The following is a 20,496-nucleotide window of genomic DNA, read 5'->3' as shown; positions in this document are numbered from 1 at the left end:
GTCTAAATTTAATGTTTAAAGGATTTTTGTGAGCTGATCTTAAAAATATGAATTTTCGTTTCTATTTATGGTGTGTTATGTTCTTGGGTTTTCCAGTTGTCTGTCGATGTTGTGTGTTTGTGCGGTGCCACTTTGCACACTGAGAGGGAATAATATAGCCATTAGTTAACAGGCAGTCATGGCTGTCAAATTTCAAACACACCAACCTTATTTTAAGGTTTGTTTGTTTTTTACACCTGACATAAATAAGGATTTACTTTTTGACCTTTTGCATGCTATAATTAGGTGCTCCTTATTGTGATTTTTCTCTTTTTTTGAGTTAATGAGTTTAAAGTTTAGAGTTGGACAAAAATCTTCTTAACATTTGAGCCAGCTTTTCTTTGTGACGTAACAAATGAGTCATTGAAGCTGAACAATATCTGACACAGCCAATGAAACCTATTGATGAGGGCTAAATGTTAAGTTGCTCTGTAATTTGCACATTTCATTTAAATGTATGCAACACAGAATTTATGCTGACCAGCCAGAAGCAGTGCATTCACTTTCTATCGCCCCCTGCTTGCAGCCTACTGTACTGCAGCTGCACTTTACCTTTAATCGGCGTGTCTGTAATGCCTGCCAGTAATATGTTTGTGTGTGTGTTATGTTCAAATTAGGAAAGACAGAAAAAAAAGTCTTTGAATTGTTTTAATTCAATGTTTTCCACATTGTTCATGCATATCTCCAGTTACCTTAATGATATAGATCGTCTGACTGCGGAGGGATATGTTCCCACCCAGCAGGATGTGCTGAGGGTTCGTGTTCCCACCACGGGTATCATAGAATACCCATTTGACCTGGAGAACGTCATCTTCAGGTACCCCAAGGGCACCAGGACGGCAGCATCACCATGGCTAAAAGACATAAACCACGGATGACTGTCAGTATGGAGGCACCCAGCTCACATAGAGATTTCATTTAATTTAAAAACGGAGGAATTCATTACTGGAGTTTTGCCTGAGCTTTTACTATTAGAAGATAAACTGTAATATAACCAGTGAGTATATTTTGCTCATCAGATTCCAGTTGGCAGGTAAATAAAGGGTCAAGAGTTCATCTGATTGGACATCAGTGGTTTGTGTCTTAAACTATGCTGAGGTTCTGGCCGCAGAAGAGAGCATAAGGCTGGACATGCTGCGCGGGAAGCAGCCACTAAGCACCAGATAAAGAAGGATTAGGAAGTGATGTCAAAGATTCTCCAGGAATGGTAGTCTTCTGCCACAGTTGAGCATTTGAACTGGAAATGTTTCTTTTCAGTGTCAAAATTGGAAGACCAAATCCTGCCATCTCTGACACCACATGTCCGATCCTTGTTTACACACTAGTAGTGCTGCTGCTGCTGCTGCTGCTGCCGCTGCCACCTCACTGACCGCACAGTAACCCAAGAATGGCAGGTCTGGTATTCTCTTGTGCACCTTCAAATCAAAGCTGCACAGTGATAGCCAACATCAAATGGGTTGATGCAGACGGTGCAGGTGGAGCAGTAGCAAAAACTAACACTCTCTATGGGAAATATGGCTTTATATTTGAATCTTCTCCTACAGGACTCATCCACACTTTCCTGGAATGGCAGGGGGGTGCGGTTATTGCCTGCCATGCTTTATATAACTGTTCTCTTGCATTCTTTTCCCACTTTCTCTCTTTTTTGTTTTGTTTTTTTTTCTTTTTCCTGACTGTCCGCCTGTAGCTATCTTACGGATCTGGATCGTATTGCAGATCCCAGCTATCTTCCCACTCAGCAGGATGTACTCAGGGTGCGCATCCCCACTACAGGAATCATAGAGTACCCGTTCGACTTGCAAAGCATCATTTTCAGGTAGAAAAGATCCCTTCAGTGGCTGTGTTTCTCAGTGCTGTGACAGGACTCAATCAACTGTATTTTCATTTTTTCCCCAAATGATTCCCTTAATATACAAACTCATTAATCAAAATACCATAATCTCTTTCTCATTCCTGTCCCTTAACCTTCATAACATCTTCTTGTGATCACTTCAATTGAAAGTCAAAATCCCTAAACATGTACTTAACCTTCTGCCACCAACAGTCGTGGTCCCACACAGAGCAAAACCCTAAATGAACACAAAGTCCTACATTTTGCTGCCTGGTCCCTGTAAATGGGGCATCTCCTCTTTTCCTCCTCCTTTCCTCCCCGGTTGTCACAAGAAATAAGGTCGTCCTCGCCGCTGTGGAGGAATGTTATTTTGAGCAGCAGGTTCCTGGAGGGGCTATATTCGCCCTGGGTCTCTGGTGACTACAATGGACTGGGCCACCACTAGGGGGCACCACTGCCTTGGAGTTTCTGGCTGAGTTTTTTTTTTTTTTAATTCAGTTTCTACAGAAACCACAGTTACACCTAATCTGACATCTTGCACCTGTGCATTAAGAAAACTGCAGTTTGGCCAGAAAAAATTCTCAACTCTCACTCTGATGAAAATCCTGTTTTTTGAGTTTTTGATATGCATTTGTGGCATTTTTCATGTGAACAAGAACAAATGTAATAAAATATCTTTTCATTTTTGCGTCTGTACCTTTGACTAAACATTGAAACTGACCGCCTCTGCCACGTGAATCGCGTTCGGTGTTAACGCAGCTTAACCCTAACCCGTAAACCTAAACTTAACCCTTCCTCTGGGTCCTGGGTCTCTGGGTGCGGCCAAGAGGAGTTCAGCACTGGTGCCACATATTTGGAAAATTACGTGCGAATAGTCACCTTCTTTTTGGCCTTTCATTTTATTTGCTCTGCAAGTGAATTCAACAATTTCCACCGTTTCTGAGGCCGTCAGTTTGTGTCGTTTGTGTCAAGCTCTTCACTCTACTCAGCTCAGCACCGAAGGCCACGCCCATATAGAGGCGATTTTGGCAACAGAGGCTTCAGATAAACTGGAAATATAGCTTTTTAGGAAACTTTGGTTAAAAGCTTTATATTCATAATTAAAACAATACTATGAACTTGTTTTCCCTCATTGGGGGACCTGAATGAAATGGGGACCCAAAAACTCAGATGAGCGAGGAGAAGTGTGGAGCTCCTGAAAGTTTGCTCTCAGACTCATAAATCAGCACTTTCTGTGACAGACTGTGCTCACAGTTCAAATGCTTTCTACAGTTTTATGTTTTTTTTTGTCAGCTTCCTCCCCTCTGTATTGCCTTTATTCTTCTTCCTGTCCCTTTCCATCCCTTTCTTTATCCTCTTATTCATGTCTTCTTTTTTCCAGTTTGTCTTCTCCAAATCTGTTTCAAGTGTTAACGGGCACTCCAGGAAAAAGTTGACTAAGAAACCCATGCGCCATGACTTTCCTTTTTCACTGAAGCTCAATAACAGTTCAGACTGATCTAGTATCAGATTTAAAGTTGGCTTATTTAGGAGCACACAAGAATTTTGTCTAATAGATATTCGTTCAAAAAAAAAAAAAAAGAAGCAAAATAGTGAAAACACTGCACATTATCAGGCTGCAGATCTCTTTCTGTACGTTTGCAGCATCTTTGATGTAAAATCTTTACTTTTCTACTGATTCTAGATCAGTATTGAGGGGAAAGCTCCTATGGCTGCATGCACTGAAATCCTGCCTAACATCATTAGAGCTTTTTCATGCTGCAAACCTGCTTTTTTTTTCTTAAATCCAGCTGCACCTTTGCTTTTACCTTTTAGACACCTAAGAGCTGATTTGAAGTTTAAGTTGTGTTGATCAAAGGGATGAATCCATTAGGTGTGGTTGAGGCTTCAAATGAAAGTATCATTGACAGAAATGAAGATTTCATCGTATTTGTTTTTTTTTCCTTCCCTACAATCAACAAAAAAAAAGTTTATTGTAAATCAGGCATATTAAATGATGTGTGCCAAAAAAAAAATAGTCTCACTGCTTTTTCTTGCAGTGCTTAATACTAAATTTATCCCGATGGATTCAAAACCCATTTGAGCTGAAACTCTCAGCTCCTTCAGACATTTTGCTGTAAACTGGGTTCTTCTAATATTCTTTTCTTGGTGCATTTTCTTCGAACCCTCACCTTGCCGTCAGGATGGTGGATGTGGGGGGCCAAAGGTCAGAGAGGAGGAAGTGGATTCACTGCTTTGAGAACGTCACCTCCATCATGTTCCTCGTGGCGCTCAGCGAGTACGACCAGGTGCTGGTGGAGTCGGACAACGAGGTGAGTGAACGCTCTTCACACGTTTCATGCGCTGAGAAAAGAGCCGTCCGGATTTTCCTTTTCCTTTCATTGCAGAACCGCATGGAAGAAAGTAAGGCTCTGTTCAGGACTATCATAACCTACCCGTGGTTTCAAAACTCCTCGGTTATCCTGTTCCTCAACAAGAAGGACCTCCTAGAGGAGAAGATCTCCTACTCCCATTTGGTTGATTACTTTCCTGAATTTGATGGTAAGATTTTTGGCATATTAGTTTTTATACGCCTTTTAATTGAATCACTTTGCACAGATTGACATTTAAAGCTTTGGTTTTAATTCTAACTCAAGAAAATAAAACTTTTGTTCTTATTCTTCAGGAAGTTGCTATCATTATTTTATTTGTTCTTTTAATGATCAGTTTGAGCTTAGAGAGGGTTACTCAGGGGTTACGTTCTAAAAATAACCAAAGATAAGTTCAAAGTAGGATTCTAGATGTTTTAATGCTGTAAAACCCATCACTGCACACTTAATACACTTTTATCAGACAGACATTAACATTTTCCAATATTTCTCTCTTGCTTAAAGTCTCAAAATATAACACTTCTTAGAAAGATAAGTCCATTTTTATAGAATAAAAACTAAGATTTGATTGCGATTGAAGATTTATGTAAATGTGGCAAGCTGCAAGGAGGAGATTGATTGACAGGTTCAACAGTCAATCAGGACGCAGAACACAGTGCACAGTTAATAAAAGAAAAGAAAATTAAAGCATTCAAAATTGCACTGAAAAAAAATCAGTGAAAAGGTGAACCGTGATATAATAATATAATAAGTTGCTCAAAATAGTCTCCTGAACCCTAAAAAGTAATCAAGCACCTTAACTCCTCCAGTTTGAATGATTTTGTGTCAAACTTTTCTTTTTTTTTTTTACAGTTTGCAATTCAATTTGCAGTGTCTGCAGATCACAGCTTTATGGTCAAACTATCTTCATTGTCAAAAACCATTCTCATTTTTTCTTTAAAAGTCCCGAAATGACTCTTTTCCTCAGCTAAAAGTTTGTGGACTAAAGATTGAACTTTCGGTTTAGAATTTCAACGTTTGTGGCACAAAGAAAATAAATTCTGAAAACAGGAGGAGAAAAAAAATCAAACTGCTGGCAAAGTTAAAAATGCAGAAAATACTCTTGTCCGTAACATTTTAGGAATAAAGAAATTGATCACAGAATCTAAACTCTTTCTAAGGCTCTAAAGGGGGAATAGCAATGAGCCAAGTACCTGTTTGAAAATCTGAAATAAACCAGAAGAAGTGAAAGAAAAACCCACAGGAACTGAAGCTGTGCTATTGGCAAATGTAGAACAGAAAGCAGACTTTCTTGTAGCAGTGGATCATTGGTTTTTACAGAAGGAAACAAAATCCAGCCGTTGACTAAACCCAGCTTCACTCACTGGAAGCTTTGGCCCATTACAGCTGATTAAAGCAGCTCAGTCAGTTGTTTAATCCCAATCCTGGAAAAGCGTGTTTAATTTACTGAAGATTAAAGACAGACGAGCTCCACCACAGATATAGTATTAGTGGGGTGGAAAGCTTCAATCTTTAGTCATTCTGTTTGTTCGATAACTTTGGGTCTTTGTTTCCAGGTCCCCAGAGAGATCCCCAGGCAGCGCGGGAGTTCATCCTCAAAATGTTTGTGGACTTGAACCCAGACAGCGACAAGATCATCTACTCGCACTTCACCTGTGCCACGGACACTGAGAACATCCGCTTCGTGTTTGCAGCTGTCAAAGACACCATCCTACAGCTCAATCTCAAAGAGTACAACCTGGTGTGAGGGCCCCCATGCGATGCACGCCACCTCCCCACTGCACAAACGCGCCACTCTTTGGGAATGTGCTGTCGACTCTATATGCGTTACATGGAACACCACTCCAGCTCACACCCATACGCACACACACACGCAAACACACGCACACATAGCTGTTGCTTTTTTTTTTCCTCTATTCTCCCCCCAATCCTAGTGAAGTAAGTTCACAGATCCTCCCTCTCTCCACTCATATGTGAGCGTGCTCCCTCCTCCTTCACCAAAACCTCTTGCTCCTCCTCTTCGGCAGCTCCGCATGTCGGCGTCTTCAGCCTCCAAACTACTGTCAGATTTGGCTCTGACCTTTGGTATAATAGTGACTTGAAAGGCTTTTTTTTTTTAAACAGTTTCTTTCTTTGTGTGTGTGCGTGTGTGTGTGTGTATGTATATTCGGGGTCAGCAATGATTAACGCGGAGCTGTGTTTGAAATCGAAACCCTGCGACACGAGCTGTGAAGGAAGCAAAACGTTAATTTAGCCAATAAATACCAACCGTGCTGAGGAAGAAGAGACTGGGGGGGGGGGCGCTCGTCTCTCACGCGCACACACACACAAAAAAAAGGGATGGGGGGGGTGGGGGAGGTCAAGGAGTCCATCTTTTCCTCGCATCTTTGAATGTACTCCCAACATGAGCATCGCTGTCGCAAAAAAACCCAACAACAATGTACATAACGAAGCAAATGCATATGTAAACACTTCAAAAGCTGGAGGGGGGCGAGACATGGCTAATCAGAATCTGTTCATTGCGGAGATTTTTTTTAAATGTTTTTAATGATAAGAGTTTGTTGCTTCGTCTCATTCTATTAACGACGTTGACTAAATAAGGTGGGTGATTTAAAACGGTTCGGGGAAAAAAAGAGAAAATCTTTCCAAAAAAACCCTAAATAAGCAGCTCTAAATTTACTTGAAGTTAGTACACTTCTAAGGTCTCAGTAGTTTTTATATTTTTGAGTTGATCACACGCTTCCCTCCTCACTCCAAGTCAGTAACAAACACTAGCTGCAGGTTGAAGGGCCCTGCTTTGGACAGTCTGCGCTTTGATAGGAGGATGAGTGCAGCATCCGCTGCTTATTCAACAGGAAAGAAGCTGTAAAGTCAACACTGCTGAGGTGTGAGGAGAACATCTCTGCTGTCAGACTGACGTCTCACAGTCGTCCAATCAGACGCACTTCCTGATCAGGATCTGGTTTTTTGTTTTATTGTCACTTTCGTTTGAAATTTGCTGGCGAGTGTTGAGAGGAGGAGAGTAGTGATGAGCCTTTTACAGGAAACACTAAAATGTTTGTGTATATTTGTAAATACATATGCACAAAACACTGTACAAAACACTTAGTTGAACGCCGTCTTTGGCAAAAAGAAGAATCATTAGAATTTTGTTTTTTGAATTTGAGTATTAATACTGTGATTTTTGTTCACTTGATTAATAGGACTACACAGAGCAGGGGGGCGTGGAAATGAACGAGCGTCCACGCCGCTGCAACACATCTGCTGCCCAAGTAAAATTTGATCAGGGCAGATCTGAAAAAGAAATTTACTCGTAAATCTTTTTTTTTTTTTGTATTTATATAATTTATGGACCAGATTTGAAGGTGTTGATAATCTGACTGCTTGTGATTCTGTCATGTTGAAGGGCTCCTTTTCTCATGGCAGAGCCTACTTGAGTCTGAACTGCTGTAAAAAAAACAAAAAAGCTAAAAAAAAAAAAAGAAAAAAAATCTGAATGTCCGCTATAGTAAGGAATTTATCTCTGCTTTCTATTTCTTGGAGACATTTCCAGTTGTACTAGCCATCCTCACGTCTCAGTCCATGATAAAACTGTTTGGTTTCTTCGGAGCCCTCACACGTTTCTTTTTCATTTCTTCTTTTGAGTTTTAGATTCAGCGCTGTAATACATATGTTAAAAAATGTACAGTACAAACTTAGGTGGATCTTTTTCTTTCTTTTTTTAAATCCGTGATTGAAGACCTCTTTGGTCCTTGCTTGCCATTTGTAACTTGATACACACATATATATACAATGGAAATGTTTTTTTTCTGCATCGTTCATTTTCCAGTTTTTTGGATGCTTGTTTCGAATAGTGCCAGTGAAGTGCAGATATACCTTTTTTGGTCTCTGACCTTTTCCACAGGTGACTTACCCTTCATCTTCATTAAGGGCTACCACAGTGCATCTGTCAGCAGGGCGCGGAGCACAGGACCACAGTGAACCGAGTCATCCACAAATTCCTATTTGTTCATAAATGGAGATTATTTGCAGTCTGAGATAGGGGAAGCTTCGACAGAGTAGTGAGAGAAATGCAAGCTGTTTTTCTGTGCGTCTAGAGTTAACCAACACTAAGCTGTTCTTTTAGTCATTTTGCCCCTCTCGGATATGCACTACATTTCATTTTCATCAGTATCAGTGTTGCTTGTGATACTCAATGCAGTACTACATTGCACAATGACCAGTATTGCAGGTTTTCCCCAAGTATTTCAGTTGTAGGTGGTGGCCAAGTAATTTGTTAAATCCACGCTGGTGACTCCATGTTTTAACCATTAAATAGCTTCTATTGTAGCCACTGGTGTCATTTTAAAGGCAGGAGTTGCAAGAAGTTGTGGGCTGCTGCAGCAGGGAGCTTTGCCGTCAACTTGTCTGCAAAGAAAAAAGAGTGACTCTGAACTCTTGCTGAGGAAGCTTTCTGTTGGAGAGTGCTGTACTATAGAACTGAATGCCAGTATTGAATAAAAGGCGAGTACGCAGACCCAAGTATTTATCAAAGCTGTATTTGAAACGACTGTGTGTGAAGTGCAGCTCACTTTAATGCATTTTTTTGCTAACTTGACTACAAAGTCTGGCACAAACCGATGGTCTGAGTGGCGTGTTGGCGGCGCGGGGTCACCCTTCGATTTATGGCAAAATTCTTTATTGGAACGTAGACGAGCTGGGAATGCAGGAACGTGGCCTGTGATGGACGTCCAGTCTCTTCCCTGTTTGAAACGCAAAGGCTGGGCAGCTTTTTTCCTGACATCTCATATTTATTGCCTTTTATTGCCTTGAGTAAGGAAGGACAGCTTGACATGTTGGAGGCTTTTTTTTTTTTTTTTTTTTAAATAAAAACAACATTTCTTAGGGCCCTTCTTGCTTGCTTTCGCTGTTTTGTTGAACCAAGTGGAATCAAACTTATCATGTAGAAGTCAGTATGGAGTTTGTGCACACTCAGCCTGAAACTTGTTCCCTCTTTGTAATTCGTTTTTTTTCTCCTGTCTTGTATGATAAGAAAACATTACCAGAACATGTTTTTAGGACCACTTGATTTATTTTTTTCCTCTATCAAATGAAAGCCGAAGGTCAACTGTGTAGTGATGTGTACAAATTGTTTTTTTTTTTTTAATTCTTTTTTTTTTTTTTTAATTATTGTTGTTATATTGTTTGTAAACCAAAATGTAAATGATGTATTATACTGAGTGTGCCAACCCCACTCTCTAGAGCCTGGCTCTCTCCAAGTGCCAACGCTGTGGTCATTATCTGAAGGGCCATCTCCTGATGGGTTCCTCTTTTTAAAACACACTACAGACTAAAAACTATAGAGATGATTAAGAACACAAAAAGACTTTATTATGTATTTAAGATTTAAAGATGATCTGCTTTTTTTTTTTTTTTTTTTAAGAAACTGTAATTAACTGCATGTGCTGTTTATTTTGTGTCAGAAGTGAGGGCTTGTTTGTTTTCATTGCAAGAGCTCTTGATACAGGGGTTCAATCAGTTATCAATTTATTGATTTACATAACTATTGCCATATTTTTTTTCTGTTTCATGTATTTGTTTGAACCACTGTTGCCTGATCCTCATTCAAACATGAACATGACGTATGATCATTGCCGCCTTCTAAGAGAGAAACATAATGACAAGGTATCTGTTTTAAATTTAAATAAATTTGTTCCTATACTTGCTGATTGTATGTGAGTCTGCCTCATTATTCAGTATACATGGAGGTTAATCAGCTTTTTATTGTCTTAAACCCTTTAACCTCATAAAGAGGAATAAAAAATACAAAAGTCTCCGTTTTTGTTCTATTTTAAAAGGTTTTTGTTAAAGCCCTAAAAAAACACTAATATGTAGGGAAACCTGTGTTATTTAGGAATAGATTTTTTTGTTTTGGTGCTCTCACAACCATGGATAAAGTATTTTTAGTAAACATATTTTTCAAATTAAATTGTTTCATAACCATACTGTAGGAAAATGTAACCTTTTTGTGGCATTTTCAAGTTGGAAGCATTCTTAATCTGCTAAAAGTTGATGGTTTTTTATCATGCTTTATCACTATGCAAGTTGAGAGATGCATTTTTTTTAAATATTTGATTTGAAAGTCTGGTGCTTTCTATCTATCTACCCAGGCTGTGTCCCACCAAAGTGGGGTAGCCTAGACAGGGCATACATTCTTACCTCCCTCATTCTCTTCCCCAAACCCTTCTCCTTCAGTGTGTGTGTGTGTGTGTGAGTGGTTCAAGCCACACCACACTGCACCAGGGTCAGCTGCACAGCCCAGTGTGGGCACCTCCACAGCAGGGCCTCAGCCAAGGCTGGTTTCCCCTTGCCGCTTCATCCCAAGACCAGACCTCTACCACACCCATCCATTCATTCATACACAAACTCTCTCCATCCATCCCTGTCCTGAGCAGCCTCTCTCCCCTGCACCACAGTCATCCCTCTTGCATTTAGCGCTGTTTTTACACCCTCTGTCCATCCCATTTGCCGTCTTCCTCTCATTCTCACCCCACTCACATCAGATTTGTATACCTTCTTCACCAATCGCTCCCTTTCCATTCTTTCAACATGTCCAAACCATCCCAGTGCCTTTTGCTCTGCTGGTGCTTTCTATATCCCAAAATTTACCTCATGGAAATCCATCCTGTAAGAAACTCAGATTCCATATTCCTGCTTACCAACAGTGTAGCCAGAATATTTAATACAATGTGCTTTTATTGATACAGTTCAGTTTGCAGATCATACAAATATAATCTACTTAATCCAACATTTATATGATGAAATAAAAAATGTCTTATGCTGCTATGGAGCATTTTAGCATCCACCACGGTAAGTATATTTTTTCCTAAAATATGTCCTAACAGTTAGAATCTAAAGGTGATGAAATGTTTTCATGGTTGCTTTGACATTTGTCTGCAGGAAAATTTCCCTTGTAAGAGCAGAATTAGAGAAGGAGGGGTAACTTCTGGGACAAAATGAATTTGGATCTTTCACAAAAAATAAATCAGAAGAAGCTTTCATCAACCAGCCCAGATTTATAATTCTGCTGGCTCAGGATGTAGAAGCGAGTCTCCAAAGTAAATGGAAGAAAATAAAACTGCAGTGTCAGTATTTATCTTCTTTTTTTTTCTTGTTTTGTATAAACATGAACAAAACCCAGTTTTTAAAGTACCCTTATGTCGCTGAACCTGCTGTCAGGGAAAAATCACTGGAACCAGAGTTGGATTTATTTATTAAACTTTTATTAGTTCTTGTGTTTTTAACTGTTTTTTTAATGCATTCAGTCCCATGTTTATTACTTTTGATGAAGTAATTGTAATATCATTTTTGTTATTTATCTTTTTTACAACCTTGATCACAGGCTTGCTTTTGTATTATTGTTGTGTTTTCACTGTGTGGCAATAAAAAAGAAATGCCAAATTATTTGAACAATACTTTTTAGTTTATTATCCTTTTTTGTTTATTTTCTAAGATCTACTGAAAAATACTCTGGGGAAAAAGCTCTGTTTTTGATTGGACAAAATAAAATAAAATACATACCACATTATACCTATTTATAAAACTTTATTAGTAAACTAAATTTCCCCTTTGCATTGGGATGTGTTTGTATGCTTTTATTTTGGAAGTTGTTTCATTTAAATGGCAGTGGAGGCAGTTGATCGGCTGTGCCACAGGGGGCGCCCGCCGCTCCGCCGCGCAGTTTGTGTTCCGGGTGATGCTGCTCTTCCCTTGAAAGCAAAGGAGAGTCTAAGGCTCATGTGTCAACATCCAGGGTTTCCCGGGGGAGTCGCAGCGTTAACGTTATGCCGAAAGATCAGACATTCTTTTGAACAGCGTTTTCTTTTCTTTCCACTCTTCGCCTTTTAAAAAAAGTTGCATTTCTGTGAAACCAAGAAGACAATCTCTCCTTCCCGCCGCTTCAACGTTAGCTAACGTTGTTTTAAAGGATGACAGAGTACAAAGTGTCAGCAGCGTCTCGCATAATTTTATAATATCTGGGGACTTGTTAGCTTAGCTAGCTAGCTAGCTTGGTCATCTCGATTAGATCGTAAAAGCGCAGCGAAACCAAACACTCTGCTGACATGATGTTTCCTCAATCAAGGCACTCGGTAAGTTTGCTTAGGAACTTTCTCCCGGCTGGAAGCTGAGCTAACGCTGAGCAGCTAGCAGCCGACAGCTGATGTAAACAGTGGCGCCGCTGGCTGCAGGTAGCTAGCTGTCAACTCAAGCCACCTTAACTCACAATGCCAGACGTCTCTACATGTTATTACTTGTGTTTTTTCTTTCTTTTCGAGTTTAAATGCGGTTTAAGCAAAACAGACTAGCTTTTAGCGCCTCAATAACTATAACCGCTCCAAACCGAGACTCCATAGCTAGCTTCATCTAAGCTAATATACAGGATGCGGTTAGCCTTGTTTTTCTCACTGACCTAGCGTAGCGCAGACTAAATCCTAATTCACCATTTGCTTTGGCCCCACCTTTTAGCCAAACCCTGCCCTTTAGCCCTCAAGGGCAGGGGCAGTTATGACCGATGAGTGCTACATTTTTAGCTCTCTAACGACAATCGACCTCATGTGATCGATATTAAGACTGCGTAAAAAAAAAAGATGAATCCAATCAATCTAAACTCAGGAAACCCAAAATAGATTTATTACATCAAAAGATCAAATTTCATCTAAAGATTTTTTTAAACAAAGCCGTATTTTCTAATAGATTTGAATGTAGGAAGCCCACTTTACTAACAGGATTTCTACTTTTGATTAGTTGGAATAAAATGTGAAAACGAAAATACCAACCGTCAGCTAAAATAAACTTTTTATAAAATAAAAACTATCAACCAAAATGGGTTTAAGAATAATAAAAAAAAGTAATTATAATTAATTAAAAAAATATATATTACATGTGATTTGTTACAATTGATCAACTTAAGTTTTTGACTAATATGCATACAGACATAATTTATTTTGTACATTTTTTCTTTCAAAAGTTAAGTGAAACTCTTTTTAGCCATTGAAGCTGTAACCATAGAATGATCTGGAATGAAAATTTACAGAATGTTATACGAAAAAAGGCGTAGAAACACAGATTTAAAACTAGATACAATAAAATCAAATTAAATATAATGAATGTTTTATTTTCTAGGTTATTAATAATAAATAGTCGGTCAAGTTGTGGTTGTTTTTTAGCACTCATGTTGGAAGGCCTTATAGCCCAAGTGCATTCATTGAAAGCTACTTTAATCTACTAATGAAAGTTTTGTTAGAAGAAAAGGGAGGAAAAATTACTGCAACCCTTTTTATTTGTAGTGGATTTCCTCAGCTATTTTTCATCACCTCACTGCAAATGTAGTATACAAAATTCCACATACATTTTTTTTGTCAAGGCCTAGTTGCCTACCGATTTGATTACAATTTTGTTTTAGTTTTTAATAAGTTTAGCTGTAAAACAGACCAAAAACACGAACTAAACGGAACTTGCTGCGGCTTAACCACGCGCTGGCCTTTTGGGTGGGGCGAGCTTGATTTAAAACGAGATAAAAATGAGCAGATCAAGTTGCACGATAGTCTTTATCAAGATCTACTTGTTTTCATAACCTTTGGAACTTGGTGTTTTAAGTGGTGCAAGAAAAATATTTGCACAGGCCTGAAGTAAAGAACATGATGGGTTGGGAATTAGTCATCACTGAAACTCGTTTTTTTTATCTTTCTGGTGAGGAATGACTCCCATGAGGGAAAAATCCCAGATAACTGAGTTTGAAATGTTTGGTTGGGAGTGCTGGTGGCAGCATGAAAAAATCCTTTTCTTTGGGAAATAAAAATAAATCTTTTATCATCTATCATTGACAAGTGGCAATATATTATCAGTATTCAATAAATGTACTATTTATTGAAAAAAAAAGTATCATATTCATGTAGATTTGTGATACTTTATAGACTCAAAGTTTTGACTGCGATGTAACCAAACAACTTCTTCGCTCTTTAAACCCATAATCCATCTGGAGACCTTCTGCCCTCGTGCCACATATTTACAGTAATAAGGTTTAGGGAACTGGATAAAGTCTGGATTACAGCTGGCTGCTTCTACTCTGCCTCTACTCTGAACATATCCAGATTTTAATGCAGCCTGCTGCCATCTGCTCCTCTAAAGGATATTTATCTAAACACCACTTATTCATCACGTCATTTTGTGCTGTAATACACCAAATAGTCGGTTTTATTCAATTGTCACATTCTGGCTATAATTTCATATTAGGATGGTCGTAAAAGGATCCGTCCGTTCGGCCGTGTGTCCGATCCAAGGTGGATCCAAACTTAATGTTGACTATCCTCTTACAGGTTTAATCTCAGAGTTTATGCTGCAGGTGCCAAACCACCAAACAGTTTGAGTCAAGCGTGCGCAGACACGTGCACATGTGGTCAGCCGTCTTTAAAGAAGTCGTGTCTTGAGTGGCTGTTTTTTTTTTTTAACTGGTGTTTCCATACAAAGCTTGTAGATCCCCACGCTGCTTCCAAACTGGGTTTGTTTTCTGTTCTTAGGCGTCCTCTCAGTCCAGTCAGCCCCTGAAGTTCACCACTTCTGACTCATGCGATCGCATCAAGGATGAGTTCCAGTTCCTTCAAGCACAGTATCACAGGTACACATCCAAACAACTTCACACTAAGTCCTACTATGTCGTTTTTACCCAAAATGCAAAAGACTTGCGTCGTTTTCAAGGACATAGTTTCTGCGTAGTGGCAGTAGTTCATTAGAAAACTAGCTTTGAGTTGTGGGACGGTTGGCGCCGAGTAAGCCCGCCCCTACCTACCTTCATCCATCTGTTAACACTCTCTCCCGCTAGCTTACAGCCCCTCAAAACCACGACCAAACATTAGCGGTGTGACAAGAATGGCTAACAATATCACAGCTATCCAGAAGCCCGCTCAGACCAGGAAAACAAAGACGATCATGGATCTGTTTGTCTACAAGGGGATGCATCAGAACGGAATGGAAGAGGGAGCTTTTGGCCAAGTCATTGTATCGTCTACATTACCAATAGGCTCATTTTCCAACTGCATTTTTTCATTTGCTCCTGATTCACAACAATTTGAGTAAAGAAATGCTCAGAAATGCAATTTTGAGCTTAATTTTTCTTTTATACATGTCCTCCATCATGAGGAAAATTGCAACAAGAACACAAACGGCATTTTCATTGTACATTCTCCAACTGAATTCAATTTATCAGAAAAGATGCTTGTATTTTTCACAAACTACTGCTGATATTCTCTTAATCTGTGCTTTCAGTTTGAAATTGGAGTGCGACAAACTGGCCTCTGAGAAGTCTGAGATGCAGCGTCATTATATCATGGTAAGCCTGGTGTCGGATCACAGAGAACTCTGTCTTTTCTCCTCAGCTGTCAGCTTGAGTTTGCATGAGATTTCTGGTTCTTCCTGACTTTTACATCCAAACTTTGAGAGCATTTTAGATTTTTCCCCGTCGCTTTTATAAATCTGCAAACAAACGGCCAAATTCAGATTTTTCTTTTCTGTCCATTGAAACAAAGACTAAATGCCTTCACTGTATATCTTATTGCCTCTTTTTCTCTTGCAGTATTATGAAATGTCTTACGGGCTGAACATTGAAATGCACAAGCAGGTAACTCAGTCATATTTTATCTTCTAATCCAAACTTTTCGTGGGTTTGTTGCTCTGATGGTTTGTTTGTCTTTGCAGGCTGAAATAGTGAAGAGGCTGAATGGGATCTGTGCTCAGGTGCTGCCTTACCTGTCACAGGAGGTGAGAGTTACTCCTTCTGTTTGTTAAAAAAAAAAAAAACACCCTTGAAACAGTTGTGAGTTTTCCCACTTTGTTTTCTTGCGTTAAATCCACATGACTGTTTGTTTCAGCATCAGCAGCAAGTCATGGGCGCCATAGAGAGAGCCAAGCAGGTCACTCCTCCTGAGATGAACTCCATCATCCGGGTGGGAATTCCTCCTTTCCGTTATCATAACAGTTATGAGAGAGAAGGAAAAGTATTTGTAATTGTTTTGTTGTTTCAGATTGAGGAAAAGATACTTCAGTTTGAAGGAAACTGTTACTATTATAGAGGTTAAAATGTGCAGTCAGCTTTGACCTAATTTTCTTTAATCATCTTAAAAAATATTCCTAAATGATGAGATTCAATGTTAAAATCAGAACGACACCATGTCAAATTGCATTATTCTTGCCTAAATTGATTATACTGTGTCTCTTAGTAGTAGCTCGTCTCTTATTGGCTCCTGTCAAACATGGGGTTTAAATGCCGCTCTCCAATGATCCACCGCGCAGATGTGGGGGCAAAGAGGCGGAAAGAACATGAAAATGTCATCTTGGACACATTAGGGGACTGAATTATGGTTGGACAGACGGTATAATGATCACTTGAAAAACTCACTGAATACAGCACCCACGTTTATTCTTCATCCTTCTTCAGTCTGCAAGGCGAATAATAACCACCATCTTTTAAAGTTCCCAGTCGTCTTTTCATTATGATTAGGCCGTTTTAGGCCGTGTAAAAAAACCAAACCTGTGTCGCTCTCTAGGACAGTTTCTGCAGAGCACAGAATGATGTCTGATTTTTAGCTCATGGATGGAGTTTAACAAGGTAAACAGTTATTTCGGTTCGCTAAGATAGTCAGTTATTTGCAGATAATAATCCAGACACCCCCCCCCCCCCCCTCAAAAAAAAAAAGAAGTGCAGATTTAAGATTTGCCCAGATTATTTTTTTCAAAAATCACATGAAACGATGGAGGATTTTAAATAAATAAATAAGGTCACGAAACTGTCATAAAATGTAAACAAGACGAAAGGAAGAACTTAAGTCAAGGATAGTCCTGTTGTGTGTGAGTACATCATTGGAATTGAAACCACAGCTGCATGACTCTGTAAAACCTGAACAACATTTTCTTTTTGAACTCTTTCCTGGTTAGTTTTTGTTCTGGTATTGGCCGTTTTCCTGAAACTCATGAAGCCCGTCTTTTCTGTTTTCCAGCAACAGCTGCAGGTTCAACACCTGTCCCAGCTCCAGGGCCTGGCGCTGCCCGTGACCCCGCTGCCCCTGGGTCTCACCCCTCCCTCCCTGCCTGCCGTCTCCTCCAGCTCCGGCCTGCTGTCCCTCTCCTCCATCCTGGCCAACTACTCGCACGGCCAGCCGACCGCCGTAAAGGAGGACGGCGCCAGAGAGCCCGCCGAGAGAGCGTCCAGAGGAGAGGACGGAGACAAGTCCGACTAGTGCCGACACTGTGAGACGGTTTGAGGTAACGCAAGTACTAAATAAAAGCAAAAAAAAAAAAAAGGTTAGACTGTAAGTGATGATCCATGTACCTGAGATGATGGCAGAAAAGGTGGAGTGAAAACTTTTGGATGTTCAGATAAGGAGAATTCCTAACTGACTGAAAGTGAGGGTTAATGTTGTTATTAATTAGCTGTAATAGATTCCTTTAAGACATGTACACTTTCTTTCAACTGTAAGCCTGTGCTGTTAGGCTTAACACAGCTTTCACATTTGACTCTCAAAGAAACCATAACCTCAGCTCCGTGTACATAAATCTGCGATTTATACATTCATTTTACTGACTTTAGTCAGAATTTTGATGATCATTTTCTCTATTCCCTTGTTCATTCTTCTCTTTAAGTGCATCCCGGGTTTATTTTATGGGTATTTTTATTGACATGTTAGTACAGTGCAAATTCTTTTTTCTCCCCTAAGAAAAGATTTCAGTTTAACATAAGCATTTAGGTTAGTTTGAAGAACATCTTGTAAAGGGCAGAAAGCCTCTGGGCTTTTCTATTGCTGCTGTGTGTTACAGCTAAGTTCAACCTTTGGCAACGCTCGGATTAAAGCGGATTTTCAGTTTCCGTGAAGAAAAAACACAATTTCGTCGGACCTTCAGGTGTATGTATAAGTGATCGTGAATGTAAAAAAGGTACTTGTGTTTTTATTTTTTGAAGTCGCTGTTGTCCTAAAAAAACCTGCAGGATGTTGTAACTTCCAGGCTTCTCCTCTGGAAAGTTTGTAGCCTAACTTCAGATCTGCTTAGCTTGCTGTCCTCTAAGCTTTTATGGCAAACTCTCCACTGGTGGCAATGCAAAATGAATGACCTGCCTTTTCTGCAGCGAGTGTGGCCGTGCTTAAAGAAAATGACTTTTTGTTGTAAACAGAAATGGGTAAAACTTGAATGGGTCTAATTTGAAAAAGCAGACAGCAGTAACATATGTTGTAAAGCTCTTCCTTTTCTTTTCTTTTTTTTTCTTTTTAGATATAAGGAGCATCTATGTATCTGTCAAAAGCCTCCACTTTTCAGCAAATTTTGGGGAAGTCAAATAAATGAGTTTAATCTGATTTCTGGTAGCTTTAATTTTTTGTTTTTGTTTTTAAAGCATCCCTTTATGTTAAAAAGATGCGCGCAGCTTTTTGTTTGGGAGAAATGTCGCTTTTCAACCAGCAGAGGGCAGCAGCCTTATTTAGCACAGCGGGGGACTTCCGGTTAAACTGTTCTGACTGGAGGGGCATCGCGTGGAGTCGTGAAATCTTCCCATTCTGCCAAAAAAGCATGTGTTCATATAAATATTAAAAATTATCTTAAAGTTGTTAAAACTATGAGTTTGAAAGGGTGATTGATTTTAAATCAATATTTACTTGAAATAATGATTCACAAAATCAATAAATCATGTTTTTTGTCCTTAAATAATAGTTCATTTTTTTAGTGGAACCATTTAAAAAAAAACATTGTTTTTAATAATGACATTTTCCTTTTGTTTAAACTTAGTTTAAAACACCTGTAGTATAAACAATCTCTTTTACAACCATCAAATTGAGTTTTTTTAATGAAAACGTAAAAAATAAATCATAGAATTAATTTATGAATTGAAAGAAGTCTTGACTTTATTAAACCGAAAACAACAAACATTTACCCCCCCCCCCCTTAAAAAAGAAAAATTGATTGTTTGAAAGTAAAATAAGTTCAGTGAGGTTTGAAAAAGCCATTTGAACCCAAAACTCAGTTTTACTTTAGCATTAAGTTCTTTCTGTCTTTTCATTTTCATTCCTCATTAGCGAGCTTTAAAAAAAAATAAAAACACCTCTGCTTTCCTCTTTCCTAAAGAAGACCATAAACTTCGTCATTTGAAGAGCACTTGCTTTGTGATTTTATTTTTTTCCTGCCTCTACTCTTGCTTAAAAGAGCAAACCACTTCCTTCTATTGAGATTTGACTTTAAAAAAAGAAAAAAAAAAGGCACGAAAAACATTTTGCACTCCATATTCTGACATCCGTCTGCGGAGAGAACCTCCTTGGCAAAACAGACACGTGAATGGTTTGTGCGTTTGTTTTTGCTGTGATGGGCCAATTTGTATACATATGAATATATCAATATACATATTTTTTAAAGCATTTTTGTATGTTTCAAAGCTGCTTTTTAATGTTTCTGTAACACAAACGACTTTGTTGTTTTGTATGTGTGTACATTATCAGCCTACAGTAACAGGAACAATGTTGGAAACCATGAATCTTTTTCCCCTCTTCCTGCTTTCTTTCTCATTCACCAGTTGGGCTGTAAAACATAGCATATCTAGGTTTGTAAATTTTTTTTTCTTTTTTCTTTTTCTTTCAAATGCAACTGTAAAATGTGATTCTGAACATGCATTTTAAAATACCTAGGACAAAAAAAATTAAAAAGCTGTAAGCAACTGTACCTTTTATGAGAATGAATCAACCTTTTAGCAGTAAGGAAGCTTCTCTGGTGCCTTACAAATAAAAGACGTGATTAAGAGTGATTGTTTGTCCCTGTTTGGTTATTTATCAGATGCTAAACATATGAAGAAATGAGTGAGAGATGTCACTCTGGTTGGTTAGGAACATCAAACAAGCTGTTCTAAAGCAGAAAAAGCCACTTGAGTCTAATTTTAATGTAAAATTTGGTTATTAAAAATGTAGTTTGAAGTTGGACAGTTTTAAATTGGAGTTAATTTGGACTTGCATGTAGAATAATAAAGTTTTTAATGGTAAACTTTCCCATCTCTAGTTAAATATTTTTAAACCATGCAAAGCCCGATACATCAAAGAATTAAACAAAAACAAAAAAATGACATTTTTGGGACTGAAGATGTTTTCTTTAAAACCCTTTGTTGAAAGCTACAAAAGAAATGCAGCATCATCTCTAATGACATACTGTTAATTAGACGAATGAAGCCACTTGGATGAGTGGTGAAATGTTTCAAGA

At 38.8% G+C, this 20,496-nt stretch overlaps 2 protein-coding genes across 4 annotated transcripts in view; both read left to right on the top strand.

The window, feature by feature from the left end:
• Nucleotides 1-9,947, top strand: part of gna11b (guanine nucleotide binding protein (G protein), alpha 11b (Gq class)) — a 28,435-nt gene extending 18,488 nt beyond the window's left edge. Inside the window, exons 4-7 of one of the 2 annotated variants that reach the window (XM_020713942.3) lie at nt 1,727-1,855; nt 4,053-4,182; nt 4,258-4,411; nt 5,796-9,947. In XM_020713942.3, the coding sequence (XP_020569601.2) occupies nt 1,727-1,855; nt 4,053-4,182; nt 4,258-4,411; nt 5,796-5,986 (604 nt within the window). In that variant the 3' untranslated portion in view covers nt 5,987-9,947. Of the gene's footprint in view, nt 1-727; nt 857-1,726; nt 1,856-4,052; nt 4,183-4,257; nt 4,412-5,795 lie in introns of both variants that reach the window. The other variant, XM_023951298.2, reaches the window with a different exon arrangement.
• A 1,976-nt stretch (nt 9,948-11,923) lies between these two features.
• Nucleotides 11,924-20,050, top strand: LOC101161767 (TLE family member 5). 2 transcript variants are annotated; one of them, XM_078940936.1, is made up of 8 exons: nt 11,924-12,368; nt 14,796-14,893; nt 15,541-15,604; nt 15,848-15,892; nt 15,970-16,032; nt 16,143-16,217; nt 17,268-17,532; nt 18,535-20,050. In XM_078940936.1, the coding sequence occupies exons 1-7, from the start codon at nt 12,342-12,344 to the stop codon at nt 17,505-17,507; spliced, it is 612 nt and encodes a 203-aa protein (XP_078797062.1). In that variant the 5' UTR covers nt 11,924-12,341; the 3' UTR covers nt 17,508-17,532; nt 18,535-20,050. The 2 variants fall into 2 exon arrangements, with proteins under 2 accessions (XP_078797062.1, XP_004082274.1); XM_004082226.5 differs by having other exon boundaries at nt 17,268-20,050.
• The last annotated feature ends 446 nt before the right edge of the window (nt 20,051-20,496 follow it).

The sequence above is a fragment of the Oryzias latipes genome, chromosome 22 (genome assembly GCF_053564925.1).
Source record: "Oryzias latipes strain Hd-rR chromosome 22, Olatipes_Hd-rR_3.1".
In the NCBI taxonomy this organism is placed as follows: Eukaryota; Metazoa; Chordata; class Actinopteri; order Beloniformes; family Adrianichthyidae; genus Oryzias; species Oryzias latipes.
Note: the sequence above shows the minus strand (reverse complement) of the source record. Positions and strands in the feature narration are given on the sequence as shown.

Excerpts from the sequence above, each read along its gene's own strand:
- LOC101161767 (XM_078940936.1), top strand. The coding sequence starts at position 12,342 with ATGATGTTTCCTCAATCAAGGCACTCG. Across the intron at positions 12,369-14,795 it reads TTCCTCAATCAAGGCACTCG|GCGTCCTCTCAGTCCAGTCA; the intron begins GTAAGTTTGCTT and ends TTCTGTTCTTAG. Across the intron at positions 14,894-15,540 it reads CTTCAAGCACAGTATCACAG|TTTGAAATTGGAGTGCGACA; the intron begins GTACACATCCAA and ends CTGTGCTTTCAG.